Here is a 22384-nt window from a genome sequence, read left to right as displayed (position 1 = left end):
AATATAATTAAGCAAACTAATAAAATGAATAATAACAACGGTAGAGAGATCCACCGATCATGGTTAAGCATTATAAAAAGGAGGAAGGAGGAGGTATAGAAGATGAAACAGAAAGGTATTGAAAATAAAATTAAGTAGACACAAACGATTTAAAAGAAGTAAGTGAATTGAAATAATAACTTACACAATAATTAAATTTATTTTTAAACTGATTTTAATGTTAAAATTAGGAATGTGTAAAATTGAATGGTTGTTGTGGATCATAAGTTTATGTGGAAATATAGTGAAGATCGAAAAAACAGAAGTTGTAAGAGTTTTAAATATTTATTGTCGGAAAGGTATGTGTTTTAATTGATTGTACTGTAAAATATTTTTATTATTGTTATTTATAGAAAGTGTCGTTTAAAGGCCTGCTGAGGAGAGACGAACAAGTCCGAAACACATGTTTGAAGTGTACGTGTTCAGGTGAACTTAATAAAGAACATTATTTTTAAACTGTAAGACTAAATATCTGCATCCATAATTCCAGTATAATAAGTCCTGTTAATATATAGAATGTACTAGTATACAAAATAAATTATAAATAGTGTTAAAAAAGGACAAAAAGGCATAATAATTAGATTGTTTACAGTTTTCACCCACTGAATTTCTTTCTCTCTCTGCCATGCAGCGCACTTCCAAGAGTAGGCAGGATGGGCATCATTGCAGTTTACACAGCATGGGGTACTTTTACATTCAGTACTCTGGTGGCCTTCAATTCCACACTGTGCACCTAAGCTTCTACCTTGGCAGGATGTTTGTGAACATCCAAACCACTGGCATTTAAAGTAACACAGCAGATTTGGAATATATGGACGAACTGAACAGTGCAAATATCCTGCTGTAACAAAAGATGGCAATGATGGTTTTCCAAAGGTGAGAATAAGGTGTTTAGTTGGTATCAACTTCCCATCTTGACGAATCGAAATTCATCGAACAGCAGTGACACCTTGGTCTGAAAGACCAATCTGAATATCTGATTCATCCTCAGACATCAGATCAATTTCGGATATCACACTACAAGATGAGTTCAAACTTGTGTGTGGTGTGATGGTGACTTGTATGTCTCCTAAAGATTTTGTTTTCAATAGCTTTTCAGACTGTTGAGGGGAGGCTGCTTCTACTAGCAGATCTCCTGACCTCAACTTTTGGATTTTTTTAAAATGCTCAATGGTCAATTCAAAGACTTTCTGAATCAAAAAGGGGAACGTCTAAAAAAAGGTGTTTCTTCCGTAGCATGCACAATGAGATAAGATAATTGGTTGGAGGAACTAACTTCCTTTGGTGCAACATTAGTACATGTTTGTTTGTTCTTTAATGAATCCATATTTAGAAATAATTATTCAGCTCCTAATGACCCCACCCACCATGGGGCCCAGCAAGGGAATGCCATCACATGGGAGATTTCCATAGACCATCACACCAAGGTTTCCCAGGAGCTATACCCTCACAATGCAGTCAAGAAGAGCACATCTTGTCTGACGTGTCTGCTCGGTCTGCATCGATCAGTTGACTCCAGGCCGAGGTCAAAAATGATTCAGCAACCAGCCAATTGACTCAAACGGAGCCTGATTTGAGCCACCCGTTTATCCGAAGCAGGGGCCAAAGCAATGTGTTGGGGACATTATGTTGCCCCTCAACTACCAGTGTCCCCCTTTCCAGCATACGGGATACCACGCATGGCAAACACATGGGTGGGTGTTCAGATTCCAGGGATGGTAAACAAGAGTTTCTAAATCATTTCTGAGAGGTCCCCTCAGTCAGTCAGGACAAGTAATTTTATATATTTAGATTAAAAGGGTGTAAGTTAAAAGGCAAGTTACCTTCAGTTATTACATATCAGACATTGAGTAAACTGTTCGTTAAGGCAAAAAACATTTCCATCAGAGAGATATTCATTATATTTATATAAATTCTATTATTCTAGTGATTTAAAAATATGACAACTGTAATTTCGACTGGCCCACCGGTATTAGTTTTAATGGAGAATTGTTTCCAGTGTTCTCTGCCTTATCCTACATCACTATCAATGGTTTATGGATGGAAATTTTCCAATTCTTGTTCTTGTGCCATCAACAGTGACTTACCTTAGTAAATATTTGAAAAAATTTACATTTCTTTCATTGAAGATGTTTATTGGATACATTTCATTTTCAATTTTGCTATGACAATTCCTAACGTATCGAATGAAATACCCTTGCAATTCTTCGTACTCGGTAATTTTAAATAAGGACGAAATATTTTCTGTCTTTTCAAAATGAAACTTCAATTAATACACTAATGCAGGGGTGGGCAAGCAAAAGTTCAGTGGGAGCCGAAATGTAGGTTTCACAAAATGCATGGGAGCCGCAGTTCAGATTTCATAATATAAATATAATATAAAACAAATATTGAATTTTTTTAATAAACATATTTTCATTTTCATATTTGTGGAAGTAAAATTGCAAAAATAATAATGTAACTCAAAAAAGCCGCATTTGCCCATGTCTGAACTAAGGTATGCAAAACTTTTAAGAAAGTAATACAATTAGATATTAAATCTGTCAATATTCATTGATTTCATATAGACTTAATTCTAAACAAGCATGCTTTAATGTATGTGGTGTATGTGGTGTGTGTTCTGTTATATTTCTATAAGGTTCTTATAATCATTATATCACTATTACTCCCCGAAAAAACAAAAAATTTCCTTACAAAAATCACGACTGAAAAACTTAAATACGAACAAATTCTGTGATTCTGTAGTGAATTTTAATGCATTTTCAATTTTTTTTTACAAATACAAACTACTTTTACAATAATAATGGCATTTGCATACCGTAAGATACAACATATTTAAACTACACTCATTAATTTACAAAGGGAAAGTGACATTCGTACGTACAACTTTTATTCATTTACAAAAGTATAATTCAATGACTAAGGCACACTGTATTAATATTTAACAGATAATAAACACATTTTAATTTTTATTTCACAAATTAATTTCCTCGCTTTCAATAAATATTGGTACCATTCAAAAGTTTAATAACCGTCTTCTGTTATATCATCTAAAAAACGTTTAATCTATGCAACACATTCTGTTCTAGTTCAAATTTGTACTCATTAAATATATTTTTATACTTCAAATTGTGTTTGAATTTCTCTCTCGTGTTGTAACAAATTGCTCACAGAATAAATTATAATCACTAAAAATAAATAAAACAAAACTACTTGGAGTAGTCAGAAATGTAAAATAAGTATTTTATTTTATTTTTTTCTTTTAGTGATTATAATTAAATAATGCTGCCAAAATTTACAGCAAATTCTACTGATGTTTGAGTTAAGTTAATCCGTATTTGAAAATTTAACTGTGGTGTAGTAAAAAGATCTTATCAAATGTAGCTGCTTTATTGGGAATTATGAAATTAAATTAGGAAAATCAATAGATAACTATATTAAATGCATAGAACGTTCAAACATTTATACATTATGATATACTACTCCATGCATCTCTGGCATCATATTGTTGCAGATAATACAATAAATGCTTAATTTGGAAAGCCAAATCCTTAATTGGTTTTATTTTAATTGAAAGCCGAAGTTGTCCTGGTCGGCATAAAACCAGTTATTATTATTAAACTAAAGAATTGGCATCCTGAAGTAAACATTTTAGTGTTAGTAACATTCTCATATACAATAACAACATTCTTATTTAACAAAAATAGGATGTAGAAACTGTCATCTGACATATGAATATTTCCATTCAACAATGGAAATAAATCCAAAAAATATATATAAATATTGTTAAACAAAATTTCAGAAAACAAAAGATAAAAGTTTTTGAACTGAATTTCTTAAAAATAAAATTGTTATAAACTTTTGAATGGTACTGCACTTGATTTGTTCAATTTTAAAAGCACACAAGTTTGTACAACTTTGTATGCTAATTGTTCACATACACTTGCATAATTCAAAATTAATTTATGCATTTTTAATATATTTATACATTCTTAAATAAATATACAAAATTATATTAAACCTTAAAATGTAACTTATCGTTGACTTTTGCAGCTAGACACTGCAAAAACTATTAATGGATATGTTTCTGCTTTTATTTTTCTAGAATATAATGAGCACTGTAATCGAAAATTAATCTTAAATAATAAATACGTGTTTATAAAACCTCAAAATAAATCTTAAATTATTCACTGAAGACAATAAAGATATTCTGAGATTAAAAAAGTATGACTATTTAAATTATTTATTACCATTATTAAACACAGCTATTTCTGTAATATAATTATCCTTAAATATAGGATAGCAGAGAACATAATTACAAATGCAGTGTATTCTTAATCATGTAGTGTAAAAATGTCATTTCTTTTTATGTATATACAGTATAAATACTACATATACACATTTCAACATTAATTATAGAAATTACATGTAATTAATTACATACAACATTTCGTAAAGAAGAAAAATAATTAAATATAAAAACTAAAAGTGACAATTTATAAGCTTTATTTTTTATACACAATTTTTTTCCTGCAAACTTTAAAAATACAATTTTGTTCATAACTTGTTTCTATTCTTTACTACTTTATTATATGAAACTGTATTTGTTTTCACTTAATTATCTACAGAAATATCTCTATCACTTTTTTTGTTTTTCTTTTTTTTTGTGAAATATAAATTTTCAATATACATTTTTCTATATTAATTTGTGATATTTAATGTGTAATTGAAGTTGTTTTTGGTTCATTTAATAATCAAAAAGCTTTGGTAAATTTTATTACATTCGGAATAAATAATTTTTACCTTTTACTTTTTTACTAAATGACTATTTTTTTACATAACTTATTTGTGCACACCTAACTAAATATTTCAAATAATAAATATATTAAAAAATAAATAAAATTACCATTATTTATGTGAAAGGTATGACATTAAGTATTCATTAAATACTAATTTTATCAAAAAATTTGTATCCTAATTTATATTTACAGTCTAATTAATGGTGTAAATCTCTGAATATATATATATACAACTATACAATCAGTTATGTGAGCTTAAAGGTAACTATAATATAGATAAAAACTTAAATACAAACTAGCTCTTTCTTTCGTGTCAACAACACACAACAATTAGAGATTTTTCCCCTCGTACAAAATCTTTAATGACAAAATGTTTATATTTCAAATTTGATTTTGTTCAAGAAGCATTAATTTCTCCTAGATATGCATGACTTAAAGTTCTTAAATAATTCATTTAACATGTATAAAACTCTTGCTTCGTAAGTATTTGATTAAATTTTGAATAAATTTTAGGAAAATGTATTCTTAATTGAAATTATATGGCATATTACTGCACCCAAATAAAGTTTGCACTTTTCTTAGAAAGTATAATATGCTCTTGTGAAGCAAAAGTATTTAAATATCTACTATTGTTTTATCTTAAAAACAGATCATATATAGTGAATTTATTTTGATTTATCATTTAAATAAGAAAGAAAAAATTTAAAATATTCTAAGACATTCGTGAAGTGTAATCAATGAATATGTATGTTAAAATTACTACATATTAGAATAACTATATTTTGAATATAAGATATATATATAGATGTGGTGAAATTTAAAAGGAAATACGTTATTATTACATTTAAATGATTCCTCTATTGAAAGTTAAATAAAATGTGCAGGACTTACATTTAATTGGAAGTGTTTGATTAATAGTTTTGTAAGGAATTCTTGGCGATAAACATTATTATATTTTAAAATTTTGTGTTTGTGGAGGTACATATGAAAAAATTTTAGTTCATATGCAGTTTAAAGTTTTATATCACCAACTGATTTAACTTATAATTTAATAAACTTTTGACTAGAAGCTCATTTTTGGTAATTAAGTAACATAGGAATATCAAGTTCTTTTTAGATATTAAGTAAAAGTTAAGATAAGCTAGTGCAATAATTTGAATTTATAATTGAGATTTAATTCTTTAATGATAATTTTTGCTAACTTAAAACATTATCTCTAATAATTTATGATACAAAGTATAATTGTCAATCAAAGCTGTTGTCATTTAATAACTGAAGTTTATCAAGATATTGTGTAATTTGAATTTCAATAAACAATAATAATTATTATTTATCATTTGTATTCTATTTTATTGTTTGAAAATGCCTTACATGTTTTAATATATTAAGAAAAGTTTAAAAGAATTTAGATAAATCATATTGTTAGTTACTACATATTCTTTGCATTTCAGAATCCCTCATTAATCTTAAAATATTATTAAAAATTTTTAGTAGTATTTGATGATAATTATTTTTGTGTAGTATTATGTTTAAGTATATTCAGTATTATTTTAAAGAGCAAGCTATTTAATGTTAATTGGAAATACTACATCTCACAATAATGGCTCTTAAAGTAATGGTAAAATTTGCTAAATGTACTAACAAATTTCAAAAATTTCTATTAATGCAGTCTGAAGTAAATTTGAAGAATTAAAACAGTTCAGAAAATTTATGATAAAATTTAGTTTATAATACTGCAATGAACTAAACTTTTAGAAAATTAAAGCATTTCTAAAATTTGAATGAATTTGCACTTATATTCTTAAGTTTGTATAATAAGTTATTTTATCATGTGATTATCAGCACAAAACCTTTCTCACTAATTTCTAGCCTTATTAACAGGAGTACAAACGTTTTCGGCCTTCTTAATTAATAGGCCTTCCTCGGGTACACTGTGGAGCGTCGGTTAGAAGAAGTTTAAATGCTCTTTTAAACTTCTTCTAACCTAGCATTTAAACTTATTCTAACCGACGCTCCACAGTGTACCCAAGGAAGGCCTATTAAGGCCGAAAACATTTGTACTCCTGTTAATAAGGCTAGAAATTAGTGAGAAAGGTTTTGTGCTGATAATCTTAGAAATAGTTCTAGCTACATATTATCATGTGATATCCGTCTAACTTATTTTTGAAGAAGAATTTACATTACTAAATAAAATTTGACAAATTTTCCTTTTTACATATTTATTATACAGTCGACCCCCCTATAAGATCATTGATTATTCCGTTTTATATGAATTCCATGTTGTACGAGTCACTTAGATTTTACAAATACATGTACCGGGCTGTGAACGGCTCATGTATTTGTAAAATTTAAGTGACTCGTACAACATGGAATTCATATAAAATGGAATAATCAATGATCTTATACGGGGGTCGACTGTACATATCTTAAATTATTAATGAAATAATCTTAAAATTTCCTTTGTGTAAATAATATAAACAAATTATTATAGCCAAAGTATCTCATAGTCAAACATTACAAGCCAGATTATCTTTAATCTATAATTTAGTAATTAATTTAATTACAGCCCAAAGATAATCCAACATGTAGAGGAAAAGGTGGTATTATGGAATCCCTCCATTTCAAACTGATAATAAAGGCGAACTGTAGCGGATTGTGGCTGAACTGCACTGGGCAGACATCCATAGCGAGGGGAAAACTCGTTTCACTTCAGTTAAACGGTTGTCCATAGTGAATCAGCATATTTGTGTTTTTTGAAATTCAAAAGTTTTGAATGGCAAGTGAATTTAATTATTTTTAAATATAAATCATGTAGTTGTAGGTTCACCGGTGCACGTATTCTGTTCCAGATACTTAGGGGTGCATAGTAATCTGTGTGATGTTCATTTTTTTTAAAGTTTGGTCTTGACAGACATAATTTAATTCAAAATGGTGATGCATGAAATACAGACCCCACTGGTGCTTTTAATATGAAACCCAAATCCTCCAAACTCTCTCTTTGCAAGCAGACATTTGTCCTGAACAATTTGTGAAAAAGACACTAGGTAGAAAGCCAATTCTTCCTGAGAATATCAAAAAAAAAAAGCTGCTGGAATATATATTGTTGATGTAGGTCATATTTTCTGTTATAAAAGCTTTTTTTCAATAAAATACATTGTAGTAAATAATTTTGTAATTATTTAACATTCTTTGTACTTTCCTATTTGTTTTTGGATACATTAAAGCATTTTTTGAAAACATACAGTAAGGTTCCATATTACCATCCGATTTTCTCTAAGCCTACATTCTGCCTTTTTGTACAGAAGCCTTCAAAAACTATACTTATAGTTACACTAGCAAAAAATCCAATTAGGAACATTTAGTTTAATAGTTACCAGTACTTTTCGCACAAAAATGTGGGTGTAGTTATGATACCTTATTTATAGTTCACTATAATGTAATTGGGGTTCCATAATACCACCTTCTCCTCTAGATGTTTGTGTTATAGACCAATGGTATTCAAACATTTTAACAGTGCAACCCCAAAGTAATTTTCTGCGACTCTAAATGGGGTTGCGACCCATAGATTGAATACCACCATTATAGACAAACAGTTTTTTATGTTTTAGGATGAATTTTTAATTTAGGATACAAAAATACATAATATATGAATTATTACAGAAATGAGAAAATATATATTTTCATTTCTGTGATGTTGGAATTTTATAAATATCCATAAGACAGAAAATGTAATGGGAACATTTTGAAATAATTCAGTTATAAAACATAATACAGAATATTAATACAATCTTCGAAATGTTTTCTCATTTTAAAATAATCCTCTGCAGCTAGAATATTGTTATTTTGAAAACATTGAACATACTCAACCTAATGTCTAAAAATAATCCATATTAAATGGTACAATAAATATTTTAAATCAATAAAACTTACCCAAAGAACATTGTTCAATTAAATAAGAGAGAGGAAATTTGCAATTAATTCCATAAAACTGAAACTAAAAACAAAATTTTTAATAAAAAATAATATATTTAACTTTTTGAATTATTGTTTATCTGTTGGTAAAATTAACCAATTAATTAAATTGTTATCCATTTTGTATATATAATTAATATTTAAATTTAAGTTATTAAGTATAAAATTTTTTAAATATCACTATTTTTTAATGAAGTTTAGAGCAAAAATTCTTTTGATTTTATTTTAAAGTAGCTACAGCTATGTATGATTTATGTCTTTCATGCTGTTCTGTGACTTCTTGTGCGTAAATTATGCAAATTCTGAACTTTTTATCTATAACTAAAGTGATAAAAAACCAAGCATTACACTTTATATTTCAAAATCTTCCATCATTAATAATTATTAAACTATTGAAAGAAATGTAGAAATGTTAATAAAACAATGTTATTAAATTAATATAATTAAAAACAAGAAAATACGAAACAATTGCATAATTTTTATTATTAATCATTTAGATAATTATATTAGAAAATTGTATAGATTATATATTCATGTTAGTAAATTTTTTTCATGTTAATGAAACATTCTATACTGATGTATGAATTTTATTTTAATAAAATCATACATCTGCATCAATTAAAATATGTTTTTAAAGCAAATATATTAATCAAAAAATAAATGCATAAAAGTTACACTATTTATTATATATTCTAAACATACAGTTGTTTAGAGTCATTTCTGTGACATCTTTTATATTCAAAGTTTTGTTATAACAATGTCAAACGTGTGTACTGTACATTAAGCTATCACGAAGAATAAACTCTTATAGTTTAAATATTTATTCTGCACTAACAGAGTTATTTTTAATTTTTAATATATAGAATGTAATCCTGTACAAACAAATTGAAATCCCGTAAAATCTTTTTATAAGAGAATTTTTAAAAATTCGAATTCTGAAAAGCATATTTTAAAATGTTATTTATGAAAATAATTTAAATTTACACAAACATAAAATTGCATAAAAAATAAATCAATATTGCATATTAATAAAACTAAATAATAAACACTGCGCTTCTGTACAATATCGAAGATAAAAAATAAAATATATTTTTAAGTCTTACAATTGTTCATTTACAATCACCAAAACACAATTAACACTAGCAGAATCTACTTTTCTTTATAAGCTATTCTCCACCTACACATATGTTAATTGTTTAAAAGTTTCTACGTTGTAGGATATTTATAAAATTCTGACAACACAGAAACTTTTAAATTTGCACACATATAGGTGGAGACGAGAAAGATAGGCTCCACTAATGTTAATTGTATTCCACTGACTGTGAATTGACAATAATAAGGACTACAAATTTTTTTTTGTATCTTGTCTTCAATATTGTACAAATACATTTTGTTATTCGATTTTTAATCTTTAACTTCACTTTTGATTGGTCTGATATATGATTTGTTTAGAGAATAATTACATCTCTTAAATTTTAAAAAAATATAATATATACTTATTTAAAATGACTGATTCAGATCAGTTATGAGCAACCTGTAGCCTGCTTGGTTCTAATATATGACCCCTGGGCTTTGGCAATGTAATTTTATTTTCCCGTTTTCTGCCATGTACCATTATGCAACACCCTAATTAAGCTGATATTTGTGATGAACATTCAAACTAAACTTGAAAAAACTAAGATATACTACTAGTTTGCATATCATTAGCATATATTATTTTAGCACCTAGTATACTATGTTGATGCTTGCAGTTATGGAGTATGTTGATACTTTGCTTGGTTAAAGCCTGTAACTCCATAAGAAAAATTGCATGCAGCCCACATTCAGAAATAGTTGCTCATTACTGATTTAGATTATTAATACCATAAATAATATAAACAATATACTTCAACTTGATGTGGAAAATCCATCAAAACCAACATTGTTGCTCTGAGAATTTGTTTTCTATTAGCCTTAGTAAAAAGCAATACAACCTAAATAAATGCCTAATGCTAAATATAATGATAGATTTATAGATCATTTTTTTGTTGGTCACTATTATATTGCTGTCACCAGGAACTTTGCAAATGTGTTCCATTTTATTCTAGCATTCAAAAATCATGGATCTACATTTTTTGAACCTATGCAATTTTAGTTGCAACTCTTGAATGAATAGGAAATCAATTATATTATGGTATATGAAAAGTTCATATGATAAGCATCTTATCCATTGATTGCAAGCAGTATGAATTTTATCCAACCTAAATGACTAGTTAATATCAAATAACACTAAATGACTAAAATCAATTTAAATGTTTTGACAATTACCCTGAAACAGTTTTATCATAAACTACAAAAATTTACCTTAATAATAATGGATTATTATTGTAACCATCAATATAAAAATTATAAATATTCAAAAGATTAATTTTTAGTAAGTTTGAAATGTAATATATCCTTAATTAATCATTATTTTGAATTGATTGTATAATTTAAATTAATGAACTAGAAAATATTAAGGTTTAAAAATATAGTAGTTTAAATAAATCAGAAATTACTGAAAAATAATTAACTGAACTTGTATAAAAAGACACATTCAGAAAATTAATTTATAAATTCATACATAAATTAATACAACACAGTGGCAGAAACAAGAAGACTACTACAGGGACTTAAACCCTCCTCAACAACAAAACAATTAAAATTTATTTATATGAACTTTCAAGATATTTTTAAAACACTTATACTAGCAAATATGGTTTATATAACTGACTACAATACAATTGTCATGCACATGTTAATAAAAACATATCTATTAATTATTCAAATAGTTTAAATTTTTGAGTTAGCCCCCTTTGGGTACTTCTGTATCCACCATTAATACAACATATTAAATTGCTTTATCTTGTAATACAAAGAATAAGAAAACATATAATAAATTATCTGAACTGTATAATTCAATGTTAGATTAAGTCTTAGTGATTTCATTATTCAGATTTGCACCTTTTTATTACATTTATGGAGTTCATAAGTCATGTAATAATTTAAATTAAAAACTTTATGACATTCATAATTCAAAATGTATAGTAAAGTTATGGAATAATTTGAATTCTTTAAATATGATTAATTTAATGAATATTTATTTGTAGTTTTAGATTTATTTATATTTATAAGAATATTTAAGATCCGTAAATACAGTATTTAAGAATTTATTTTCATTTTGTGACCTATAATTTAAGAATACCAGTCTTAACTCTCTATACCCTGACTTTCCATACTATTCAATAATACAAAAATTTTAAAGTTTCTTTTGACTTTTATATATTTAAAATTGTGTAATGATTTATAATAAAGTATTTTTGATAGAAAAATTACAAATTACTTCATATAAAAACATTCAACAGTTTAACTTACTCAATTCCTTCTTAACTTAATCAAATTACGACTCCATTTCTAGAAAACCCTCAAATTTTCTGAAGTTCTGATTCACGAGTCATTTTTCTTAAATTCTATACTTGTACTTAAACTAAAAATTAAATTTAAATTATCATAATTTATCATTGATCTATATTTAAAATGATATAATTCTGACAATAAGTTTACTTCAAAATTAATTATTATAGACATTTCTATAACATGAAAAACTACTTTTAAAAATTTGTTTACCTAAAAACTAAATATATAAATTAAATAAATAAACTACAGAAACACAGACTTATAATTAAGTTATTGCAAGTTCATTTTGTTATATTTTTATATAATAAATTTACTAATAAACTTCTACAATTATTATGGAATATAGATGAGCAAAAGTATGTTAGATTAGAATTGTTTAACGTGGTAAATATTTATATAAAATCAATATTTTGAATATAATTTTTATATATTTATATACATATACATATCATATATGAAAGCTAAATCAAGTCATTATATTCAAAATAATGATCATACATTGTTAAAATTGCAATGTGTAATTAATTTCTTACATATTTTTGGATTTTTTTAAATTTTTTAAAAATAAGTATAAGAATAAACTATGTATTTACTGTATTTTATAAAATGTTAGAAGTGTGAAGTATATTTCATGCGTAATATATAGCAAAAAAGAAATAACTATGTTATAAAGCTAAACATACAAATAATTTACTTGCAATATATGAAATATAGCGAGGGAAAAAAAATTTAAAAATACAAGTGATTTGACTAGAAAATATTCCGTTCAACATTCGTAACACACCTCCTCAAGTGGTAAATAAAGTATGATTTTATAAATAAACATGAATATAATTTAATTAATAAAGTTTACTTTAAATTTAGTTAAATAATAATTATTTTAAAGAGATGTTTATAAGTAGTGTCTTTTTCATATCTTTGTTTTTCTGAGATTTGTATCAAGTATTTATTTCCAAACATTGTCAAAATATATTAATAAATAATTTAGTTGAAAATAAGATTTAAAATCAAATACAGTACAATATAATATAATTATTAAAAACAGTCTTTCAACATTATAATAGTTTAATGTTAACAAAAAACAGCTATACTACTTTTGACATTATATTAATGTCTTCTTCAGACAGGATGTTCTTCATTGCCTGAAGACGTTAACCTTTAGTAGTGGAGAATAAACGTGCAAANTAATATAATTATTAAAAACAGTCTTTCAACATTATAATAGTTTAATGTTAACAAAAAACAGCTATACTACTTTTGACATTATATTAATGTCTTCTTCAGACAGGATGTTCTTCATTGCCTGAAGACGTTAACCTTTAGTAGTGGAGAATAAACGTGCAAAATTTTTAGAGTATTTTTCCACGCATTTTTTCTCATTACTATTTCGAAAAAAGATTTTGTAAACAGTTATGTCTATTAAACAAAAATCTTTTTTCTATTGATACATAATTTATTTTTTATGTGAAATTTTTTTTTCACAGTAGTTTTAGGCTAGTTTTTGGCGATACCCCCAAAAGAATTTGATGTATATATTAATCCCTCACTGCTGAGTGGTTAACACAATGTAAAAATTACCAGCAAAGCTGTATTTTTCGTAATATTAAAGTACTATAATGCCAAAACTGTTTTAATAATTATATGGTTTGAGTTGAGTGTGTGTTTTTTCGTTTATTAAAATCAAATACTTTCCTTTGTGTAATTTTTAAAAATATGTCCTCCTGAGAACTTTGCCATGCTTTCATATCACAGATATTTTTTCAATTTTTAATCAAACATACACTTTAAAATAATAACTTTTTAAAATAGTTTATAATGCATAAATAAAATGAAAAATAAATACTAGATAGTGAATACAAGTTCCTTTAGTAAATGTAATACTACTGAAAAACTTGTAATGACTTATATAGCTAGCTATTTATATAATGCCCAGGTAATTAAATTAAATTGTTAAGAAGTGTGCCTTTTTTCGAAATGATGAATGTTCCGGAAGAGAAAGAATCCACTTTCTCAAACTGATTAACAACACGCAAGATGAAACAAGCAAGGCACCACTAATGCTATATTTATCTGGCACCTCGTCAAAAAATACTATTTGCCATATAAAAGCTAAAACGATATCCGCAGCTGCTCTGACGACGGAAACGGGTCCGGCTTGCTCCGATTTTAAAGCCAGTGTGAGACAAGTCTGTCCCAAAAAACTGAATATGCCAAGGGCAACAATAAGCCACTGCTCCCATCCACATTTTGGGAGAGTAAATTTACCAATGACTGCTGTCAGTATCGTTGTTTCAATAATTGCAACCCACCCAAAATTAAACATGATCACAGCAAAATGTACTCCTTTCACTTTTCTGATGACAATATATACACTTGCTCCAAAAAATGTGGATAGAAGAGCAGCCATAACACCCCATAAATGATCAACATTATAATTACTAATTTCATTGACGATCAATAGAGGTAATTTGGTAATGAGAATAATTCCAATTAATGTCAAAATAACAGTTATAACATGAAAAATGCCACACAGTTCTTTTAAAAAGATTCTTGCCAGAACAGAAACAAATACAGGAACACTAAATATAATTACTGAAGCATCAGCTATGGGTAAATAATGCAGAGCATAAAATCTCAAGAATAAACTGGTGGAACCGACAAAGCCTCGTACTATTAATAGATTACGAAGATTTTTTGGCCCAAATGGTTCTTTTTTGCTGGCTATAACTATGGGTAAAGAAAAAATCAAAATACCAACAAAACGTAAACATGCTAATTCTCCTGGGTGTATGTCTTTTAAATATTTAACTATCACAGATGACAAAGAAAAAAATATACTAGATGCTGAAGACAATGCTAAACCTTGATACAATGGCCAATTTTTCAAGCAACGAATCCATCTTTTCTTTGGATAATTTTCAGAATGATTTGTATTCCTGGAATTTTTCACCAGAACAGTGGTATCAGCAGTATTATCATCATATTCATTGACAGTTGTTTCTACAAGATGTCTGTCATCTTCGTCGTGTTCATCAGGATATGACACAATTTCCATCAAAGGATGCTCTTGAAGTGAAGTTTCTCTCTTTTTGAATGGCCAAGGCATAGCTATTATTGAGCATTATTCACTTCATATGGATATGTATGAACCAGAAAACGTAATCTGTAATTAAAACAGTCAAGTTAATCAATTATAAAAACATCATTTCTAATTTTAAATTTCATTACTAGGATAATCTCTCTTCATAATTTACTTTGATATAAAAATAATATGTGAATCTGTATTATTGTTTTAATCAGTTATTAGCAACCAGTATTGATTGATTGTTATATATGAAACCATATGTTAAAAATAAGCAACTATTTCCATTAAATAAAATGGTAACTAATAAAATTTATTCAAGTACAAGAAATTATGTATTTTTATCTTTTAAATAAAAAATTTAATTGTTTTATCTTCAAGACTGGATTAACTTTTTTGGTAGTACGAAAATAACTTTTTTCATCTGAAAAAATGTAAAAAAATTATGTTTTTAATATTTTAAAAGTTTATTGTATTTTATATATTTGGTGGTTTATTATAAAATCTTATTCTATTCTATATCTTTGTTATGTGACCTGAAGATGACCATTAAATGATGGTCATCAAAAACATTTGTTCAATTAATTAAAGTCATTTATTTAAAATAAAAACGTGTTTATATACATATATAATTCAAACTTATTTTAGCAAATTTTAAGACAAGCATGATAAGGAAAACATGAAGTAATCACTTGTTTGGTTTCTGAACAAACACAGACAAAGGTTAGCATAATTGTCAATCTCATTAAAAATTTGTGTTTTCATTGATCAGTCAAAACTCTATTAAAACCTTACTAAAAATATCCACTTCAGTAACAGTTAACTTTGTGAAAATAAAATTGCTCTCTAATAATTAATTATTAAATGTAATACAAGATGGCAGCATTCTCTACATCTACTCCTAAATTATAGTATAAGGATTGCCAACTTTCTTACATTTATACACACAAGAAAAAGAAAAGAATAGACATTGTACAATGGAAGACATTTATAACAAAATAGTTTGTTATACATATTTATTGACTAACTGTAAATTATGAAACACTAAACAAACAATAAATAGAATTTTAAACTCAATGTTAAAATCATTACTACAGAACTATGCCACCCTAATTGAACCCCTAAATTTTATTTGCTTATCCAATTAATAGAACAACTTCAGAATAAGAAAAACTATTGGAAAATGTCATCTGCTATAATATTTCAGTGAACAAAAACAAACAATTTTAATTGTTTGTTTTTGTTTAATTTTACTGTTATAAATTAAACAAAAACAAACAATTAAAATTGTATTCAAAAGGAAGATATTATTGATAAAAGGAGAATGGGAAGATAATACAATTAAATGGAAGATAGTTGGCAATCCTATACAATATAATAGTAAATTTTTTAAAAATTTACTATCATAACCTAAATATCATAACTTTAGGTTATATTAAATACAATTATAACGAAAAGAATCAACTTTGAAATGATCATTCATTCTAAAGAAAGAAATATCAGTGAATATCATTTAACAGTCTAATAAAATTACCATCCATGCAATAGCATTTTTTGTTCCAAAAAGTAATATTTTTAAACTTCACAATTCTAATTTATGTATATTTCATTCACTCTCTTTTTTCATCCTTTTGTGATTTTTATCATCGTCACTCCTCAATTATTTATGAACTGCTAATTCACATTTTTTTCCATCATCAAACTGGATATTGTATAACAACAACTCAACTAATTTATTTTAAAATATCTGTAAAATGAATTTAATAAATAAAGTTTTTAATCAATATTTAACATTTGGTTGGATTTTGAATTACTTTGAACAAAATCAATTTACCATTTAAAATGATTTTAAGTGATTACATTACCTCAAACTTCTCAATATCAACTAATCATTGGCAAGGCTTAAATATCTTTGTAATCCAATCTTCATAAATTATTTCAAATGATTAACTTGAATAAAACTGAAATTAAAAAAACAAAGATTCTAATGATTAGGTTTATTTTCATCTTTCAGAAATTTATTATTGTTATTATTATTTTTTAATAAATTTACCATGTTATTGTAATTAAAGTATCATTATATTCAACATTGCCAAGAGAGATATTTAGCAGTACAAATGCAACCAAATCTTATACAGTATGTGAATTTCAGAAAATGCAGAAGACATCCATAAAAAAATTTGTACCAAAACTTACTATTATGTCACTTTTGGTGCTGCAAGTAATAAAAAAGTAGTTTCCTTTGTATAAGCATGCATATTGCAGCCATTTTCTGACAAGTGAGTATAGAAATGACCACAACTGCTGAATATCTTTGTTATTAGCTATGATGGTCATCACTTTGCCAGAATGCACATTTTTGTAACACTATTTTATGAACACACTTCAAGGCTGCAACTACACTTAGAAAATTTTGCAACCATAAGAATTTATTCCTCAAGACCATTGATTCCGTAAGCTTTCCAGAGAATGACCATTTGATTCAAGGAAAACTACATCTAGAAGTTCAACTTGGTCAAGAGCTCAAACTTAACATCTTCAATGAATTGTGAAATGATATTACAGTTGTTGAACAGTCAATGAATAATAAATTTAAACCTTCATAACCCAATTTTAATTAAGTCAAATGATCTTTGTAAAATTATCAGGCTACTTTTGGGTCAAGTTAATAATTAATTATCAATTAATTCAACTAGATATCAGAAGTTAAGTATTAACTTTAATAATTATTAGGCATTGGATTTTAAGGAAAAGTCATTTTTTATGAGTCTTGTTGAACTCCTGACTTCAAAGACATGTTTCAGGTCATATTGAGCATAAATGAAAAGCTTTTATAAGCCTTAAAAAATTATATTTTGGAAAAATTTCAGGATAGATCTTTTTTAAACCAAAATATGGTATAATGTCTTTTTGTAATTTTGGGGATTTTGTAGCCTTTTCCACCACATTTTGAAATTGTCAAGTTTTTTTCAACTTTATCCACCATTGCCATGTCACAATACTAGGGGTTGCCTGCCCCTAGGATCAGCTCAAAACAATGGAAGTTTTAGCACACACTTTTGAAAACCTATAAGGATGGAACCTTCACTTTTACTTTTGGTAAATGCTAACTTTTTTTAATTTAATGTACTGTTGGCTTAGTCAATGAATAATGCTGCAGTCTCCTGTAGTGCACATAGTGCCACAACAGTTGAGTGAGTCTATCCTATGATACAGGTTTGGAAGATGCTGAAAAGTTGGTGCCTTTTTATCCATATAAGATCAGCTACAAACAGTACTTACATGCTGTGACAGGAAGTCAACTAACCATTGCATTGACATTCCTTGCCAGAATTAAAGAGGATGTGTTGTAACAATGAAAGATCCCGAGAAGCAATAAAGCACAATTTCACTTCAGTGAAACAATGAATAACCTTAACTATCACAGGGTAAACATCAATATTTTTCAGCAGATTCCACTGAACTAGCCTAAAGTTACTGTCTAGTATGGATTCACAGCCACATTTGACATTGGACCATTCTTCTTCAAAGAAACTAGTCCCAATATCCATGTGATATACTCTATGATGCTTCAAAACTACTGAGAGATGCTCAGCACTTGAAGTTGGAGGTATGACAAAAAGCAACAATGCTTTGAGTCATTTACTTTTAAACAAGATGGAGCACCATTCACATACAACAGTTCCTGCAACAATTCACCAATATGTGATTAATTGTGCATTTTCTACTATTTGGCCACTTCATTCTCAGATCTTAATCATGTAATTTTTGGCTGTGGGACACTTAAAGTGTGATTTATTGAAAACATATTCAAAATTTTGCAAAAAGACAATAATCCATATGGGCATATGAAAAAAATCAGAGAGGATCAATTATAGTTAACTGTTAAACACTGAGAAACAGCCAAGTTTTACATCTTCAGAATAGAGACCACATTGATCAGTATCTCCATCTGAGAATGCTTTAGCTTGCATCATTAAAAATGCCATAATAATATTTTAGTACTAACTTTTTAAGAAAACACTTCTGAATAACCTGAAATGTCATCATATCAGATTTGGTTGCATTTACATTGTTAAATATCTCTCTCTAGACATCATTAAATAGATAGGGTTCTATTACAATCACCTGGTATAACAATAAAAATATTGAAATAGCAGCTAAGTTAAAAATAAAGATTATAGAAAGTATTATTTCCATTTTAAAATCTGTCTTGTTCTTACATTTTTTCCTGCATTTGTATTATTTTGAGAGGCACTAAACTATTCAATTATGGCAAAAATTTATGAATAATTTAAAAATGTAATTTTGTATTTTGTTCTTAGTAATATAGTAACAACATTGATACATTTATTTCATTAGATAGTTATATTTATACTATTCATATTATATACTTTAACAATTTCTGATTATTAAATACAGTATTCCCTCATATCTACAGTCATGAGGAATAGGTTAGAGTTGCAAACTATCCTCCATTGAACTATATTGTCTTCCTGTCCTCCTCTCATAAAAAATGTCCACCTTTTCAGTACAATTTTAATTGTTTAATTTTACTTTATTATATCTGAAATAATTTTGCAGATGTCACACCAATATTTTATTTTCTTAATATAAACTAATAGTTTCATTTTAATGAAAATATTTTATAAAATAATAATAGAAGTCCACACTGATGAAAAAGTTTCACAAACTAAAGTGTACACCTCACAAATTTTATCAAAATATAATGTGATGAAGCCTTTTAACAGGAATTTTAATATTTTTGTAATTTTACTAATAGTTTCAACTTCATCACGCAATAGAGTAATAGAGAGAAAGTCATTACTATTAATCATAATCAGACAAGCAAATAAAATTTAGAGACTAAATTAGGATGTGTAGTAACAGTTTTTAAACTCAATGTTATTAACTTACTTATTTTCTATTTTACATTTTATAATTTTACAGTCAACAAAAGTGTAATCTATTTCATATATTATATGCATTAAATTATTTCATATCGTTATCTTAGGAACACGTTGTTTTTTTCACTTGTGTAATGTCCGACAATGTCCTCTTTTGTAGAAGGAAGTTGGCAACCCTAGAATTGCACCCTGGATGCTTAAAATAATGCAAACCCTATATAATACACATCTTTTTACATATATATCTAAAATAAAGTTTAATATAAAAATTTACAGCCATATTAAGCAAGAAAAAAACAAGTTAAATAAAGCACGATATATAGTAGTAGTATAGCAATACCATGAGCATGGGATTATTTATATTGTGGATTTTATACCATGACTGTGTGAATGGGAGAATGGGAAAAGAGTTGACACAAAGATGATTCATGACACTTTAGCAGGCACAAGCATGCAAAATTATGTATTCAGATTTACAAATTTCTAATGTTTGGAGCTTGGAGCTTTTTGTTTAACATTTATTTAATACTATGGATAAGGGTACTGTATATGAAGCAAAATAAACTTATTTAAAAAAAGTTTATATCAAACAAATAAAATTTAACATGAAATTATTTGTAACTAAACATTATTTTAAATTTCTANTTCCACATTGAATACAATGCCTAATTCTATTCTGCATTCTAAGATCAGTGGTGTGAGAATGACAAACACATGGACACTGTTTTCCTCCATATTTGTTGTCATATTCAGGTATTGTTATTTCTTCTACACTATCATTACTATAATCTTCTTCACTGTCAGGAATGACAATTTCTTCAAAATCTGTCATAAGGCTATTAAATAAAAATAAAAATCGTATAATTATTTAAATGCATTTATATGTATACATGCTAATTTATCCAATAAATAATAAGTTTAAGTATTTATCAGAAATCTATAATCACCATTTTCTTTATTTTTAAAAAATACGTCAAAATACCATATTTACTTGAATGTAAGATGCAATTCTTTCAGGTTTTAGTACTGTATCTCTGAAAATACAGTGCATCTTAGAATTGATGTAATATGTCATAATTAGCAACCTCTAGTGTCATGCATCTTATGCTTCTGTCCCTAATTCCATTATGTCATTTCAATACTTTTATCAGTAATAGAAGAAATTTAAGAACTAACTTAGCTCAATTTCATTAGTCTATTATAATAATTTTGTAAGTATTTGGAATGAAAATCCCAGAAAAAGTTATGCAACACTTTTTCAAGAAATGTTGCAGCTCCAATGCCTTAAACAGCACTCAGTATGACTGTATATGGGAAGACATAAACATCAAATCCAGTGTTGATTAGCACTACTAAAACTAAAATTAATACTCAGGAAATGACAACTAACATTAATGTTGAATAACATCATCACTATTGGTAAATGATGAGGTTCTAATTTCAATACCATAGAATACAGCAATAAATGATTTATTCTGTTATACTGATTCTGTTGACAAATTTGTCTCAAGTTTTCTATTACAAAAATACATAAGTGAGTGTGTAGAAATTAAGGTGCGTCTTAGATTTAAATAAATATGTTAATATGTTTTGATCTAATTGAGTAGATAACACAAGGCACTACCAAACTATAGATTATTTAGTCGGCTTCAATTACACTCATCGCAGATCAATCTGACCAGCAATAAAATCACACTTTTTTTCACTTGAAAATTCAATATATAATGCCAGATCCCTAGTAATTAAATATCTCACAAACATTAATAATAAAAACAAAATATAAGTTAATTAATAAAATTTTGTAAACAAACAAGAGAAGTAAACACAACATAAGAGGAAAAAATACTTAAATTAGCAAATACTTATTTATTTAATGTTAAAAAAAAAAATTAGTTAAGACAATGTATAATAATAAAAAACAATGTTATTTATTAAATAGTATTAAACTAATCGTTAAACATTTTCATCCGTTTTCAATGGTCATCCTCAGGTTTTGAAGTAATGGAACATTTGTCCAACAAATGCAAATTCCAAACATTTTTAAAAAGTTGCAAGTCATGAAAATACATCCATGCTCAATGTTGCATTTAACAAGGTTAAAGTAGACTTCAAACTGGCTTCCAGTTTTTTAAAAAATACTAAATTTATAT

At 26.8% G+C, this 22384-nt stretch overlaps 1 protein-coding gene across 3 annotated transcripts in view; it reads right to left on the bottom strand.

Annotated features, from left to right (window-relative positions):
- Nucleotides 1-13440: 13440 nt before the first annotated feature.
- Nucleotides 13441-22384, bottom strand: part of LOC111623177 (solute carrier family 35 member G1-like) — a 31217-nt gene continuing 22273 nt past the window's right edge. For all 3 annotated transcript variants that reach the window (XM_023365648.1, XM_023365649.1, XM_023365650.1), the window contains 2 exons: nt 17193-17288; nt 13441-15408 (listed from right to left, as the gene is read on the bottom strand). In XM_023365648.1, coding sequence (XP_023221416.1) covers nt 14188-15351 — 1164 coding nt within the window. In that variant the 5' untranslated portion in view covers nt 15352-15408; nt 17193-17288 and the 3' untranslated portion in view covers nt 13441-14187. The remainder of the gene's footprint in view (nt 15409-17192; nt 17289-22384) is intronic.

The sequence above is a fragment of the Centruroides sculpturatus genome, unplaced genomic scaffold (genome assembly GCF_000671375.1).
Source record: "Centruroides sculpturatus isolate CEXI.00-Female unplaced genomic scaffold, Cexi_2.0 scaffold8, whole genome shotgun sequence".
Taxonomy (NCBI): Eukaryota; Metazoa; Arthropoda; class Arachnida; order Scorpiones; family Buthidae; genus Centruroides; species Centruroides sculpturatus.
The sequence above is the reverse complement of the archived record's forward strand: the minus strand, read 5'-3'. Positions and strand labels throughout refer to the sequence as shown.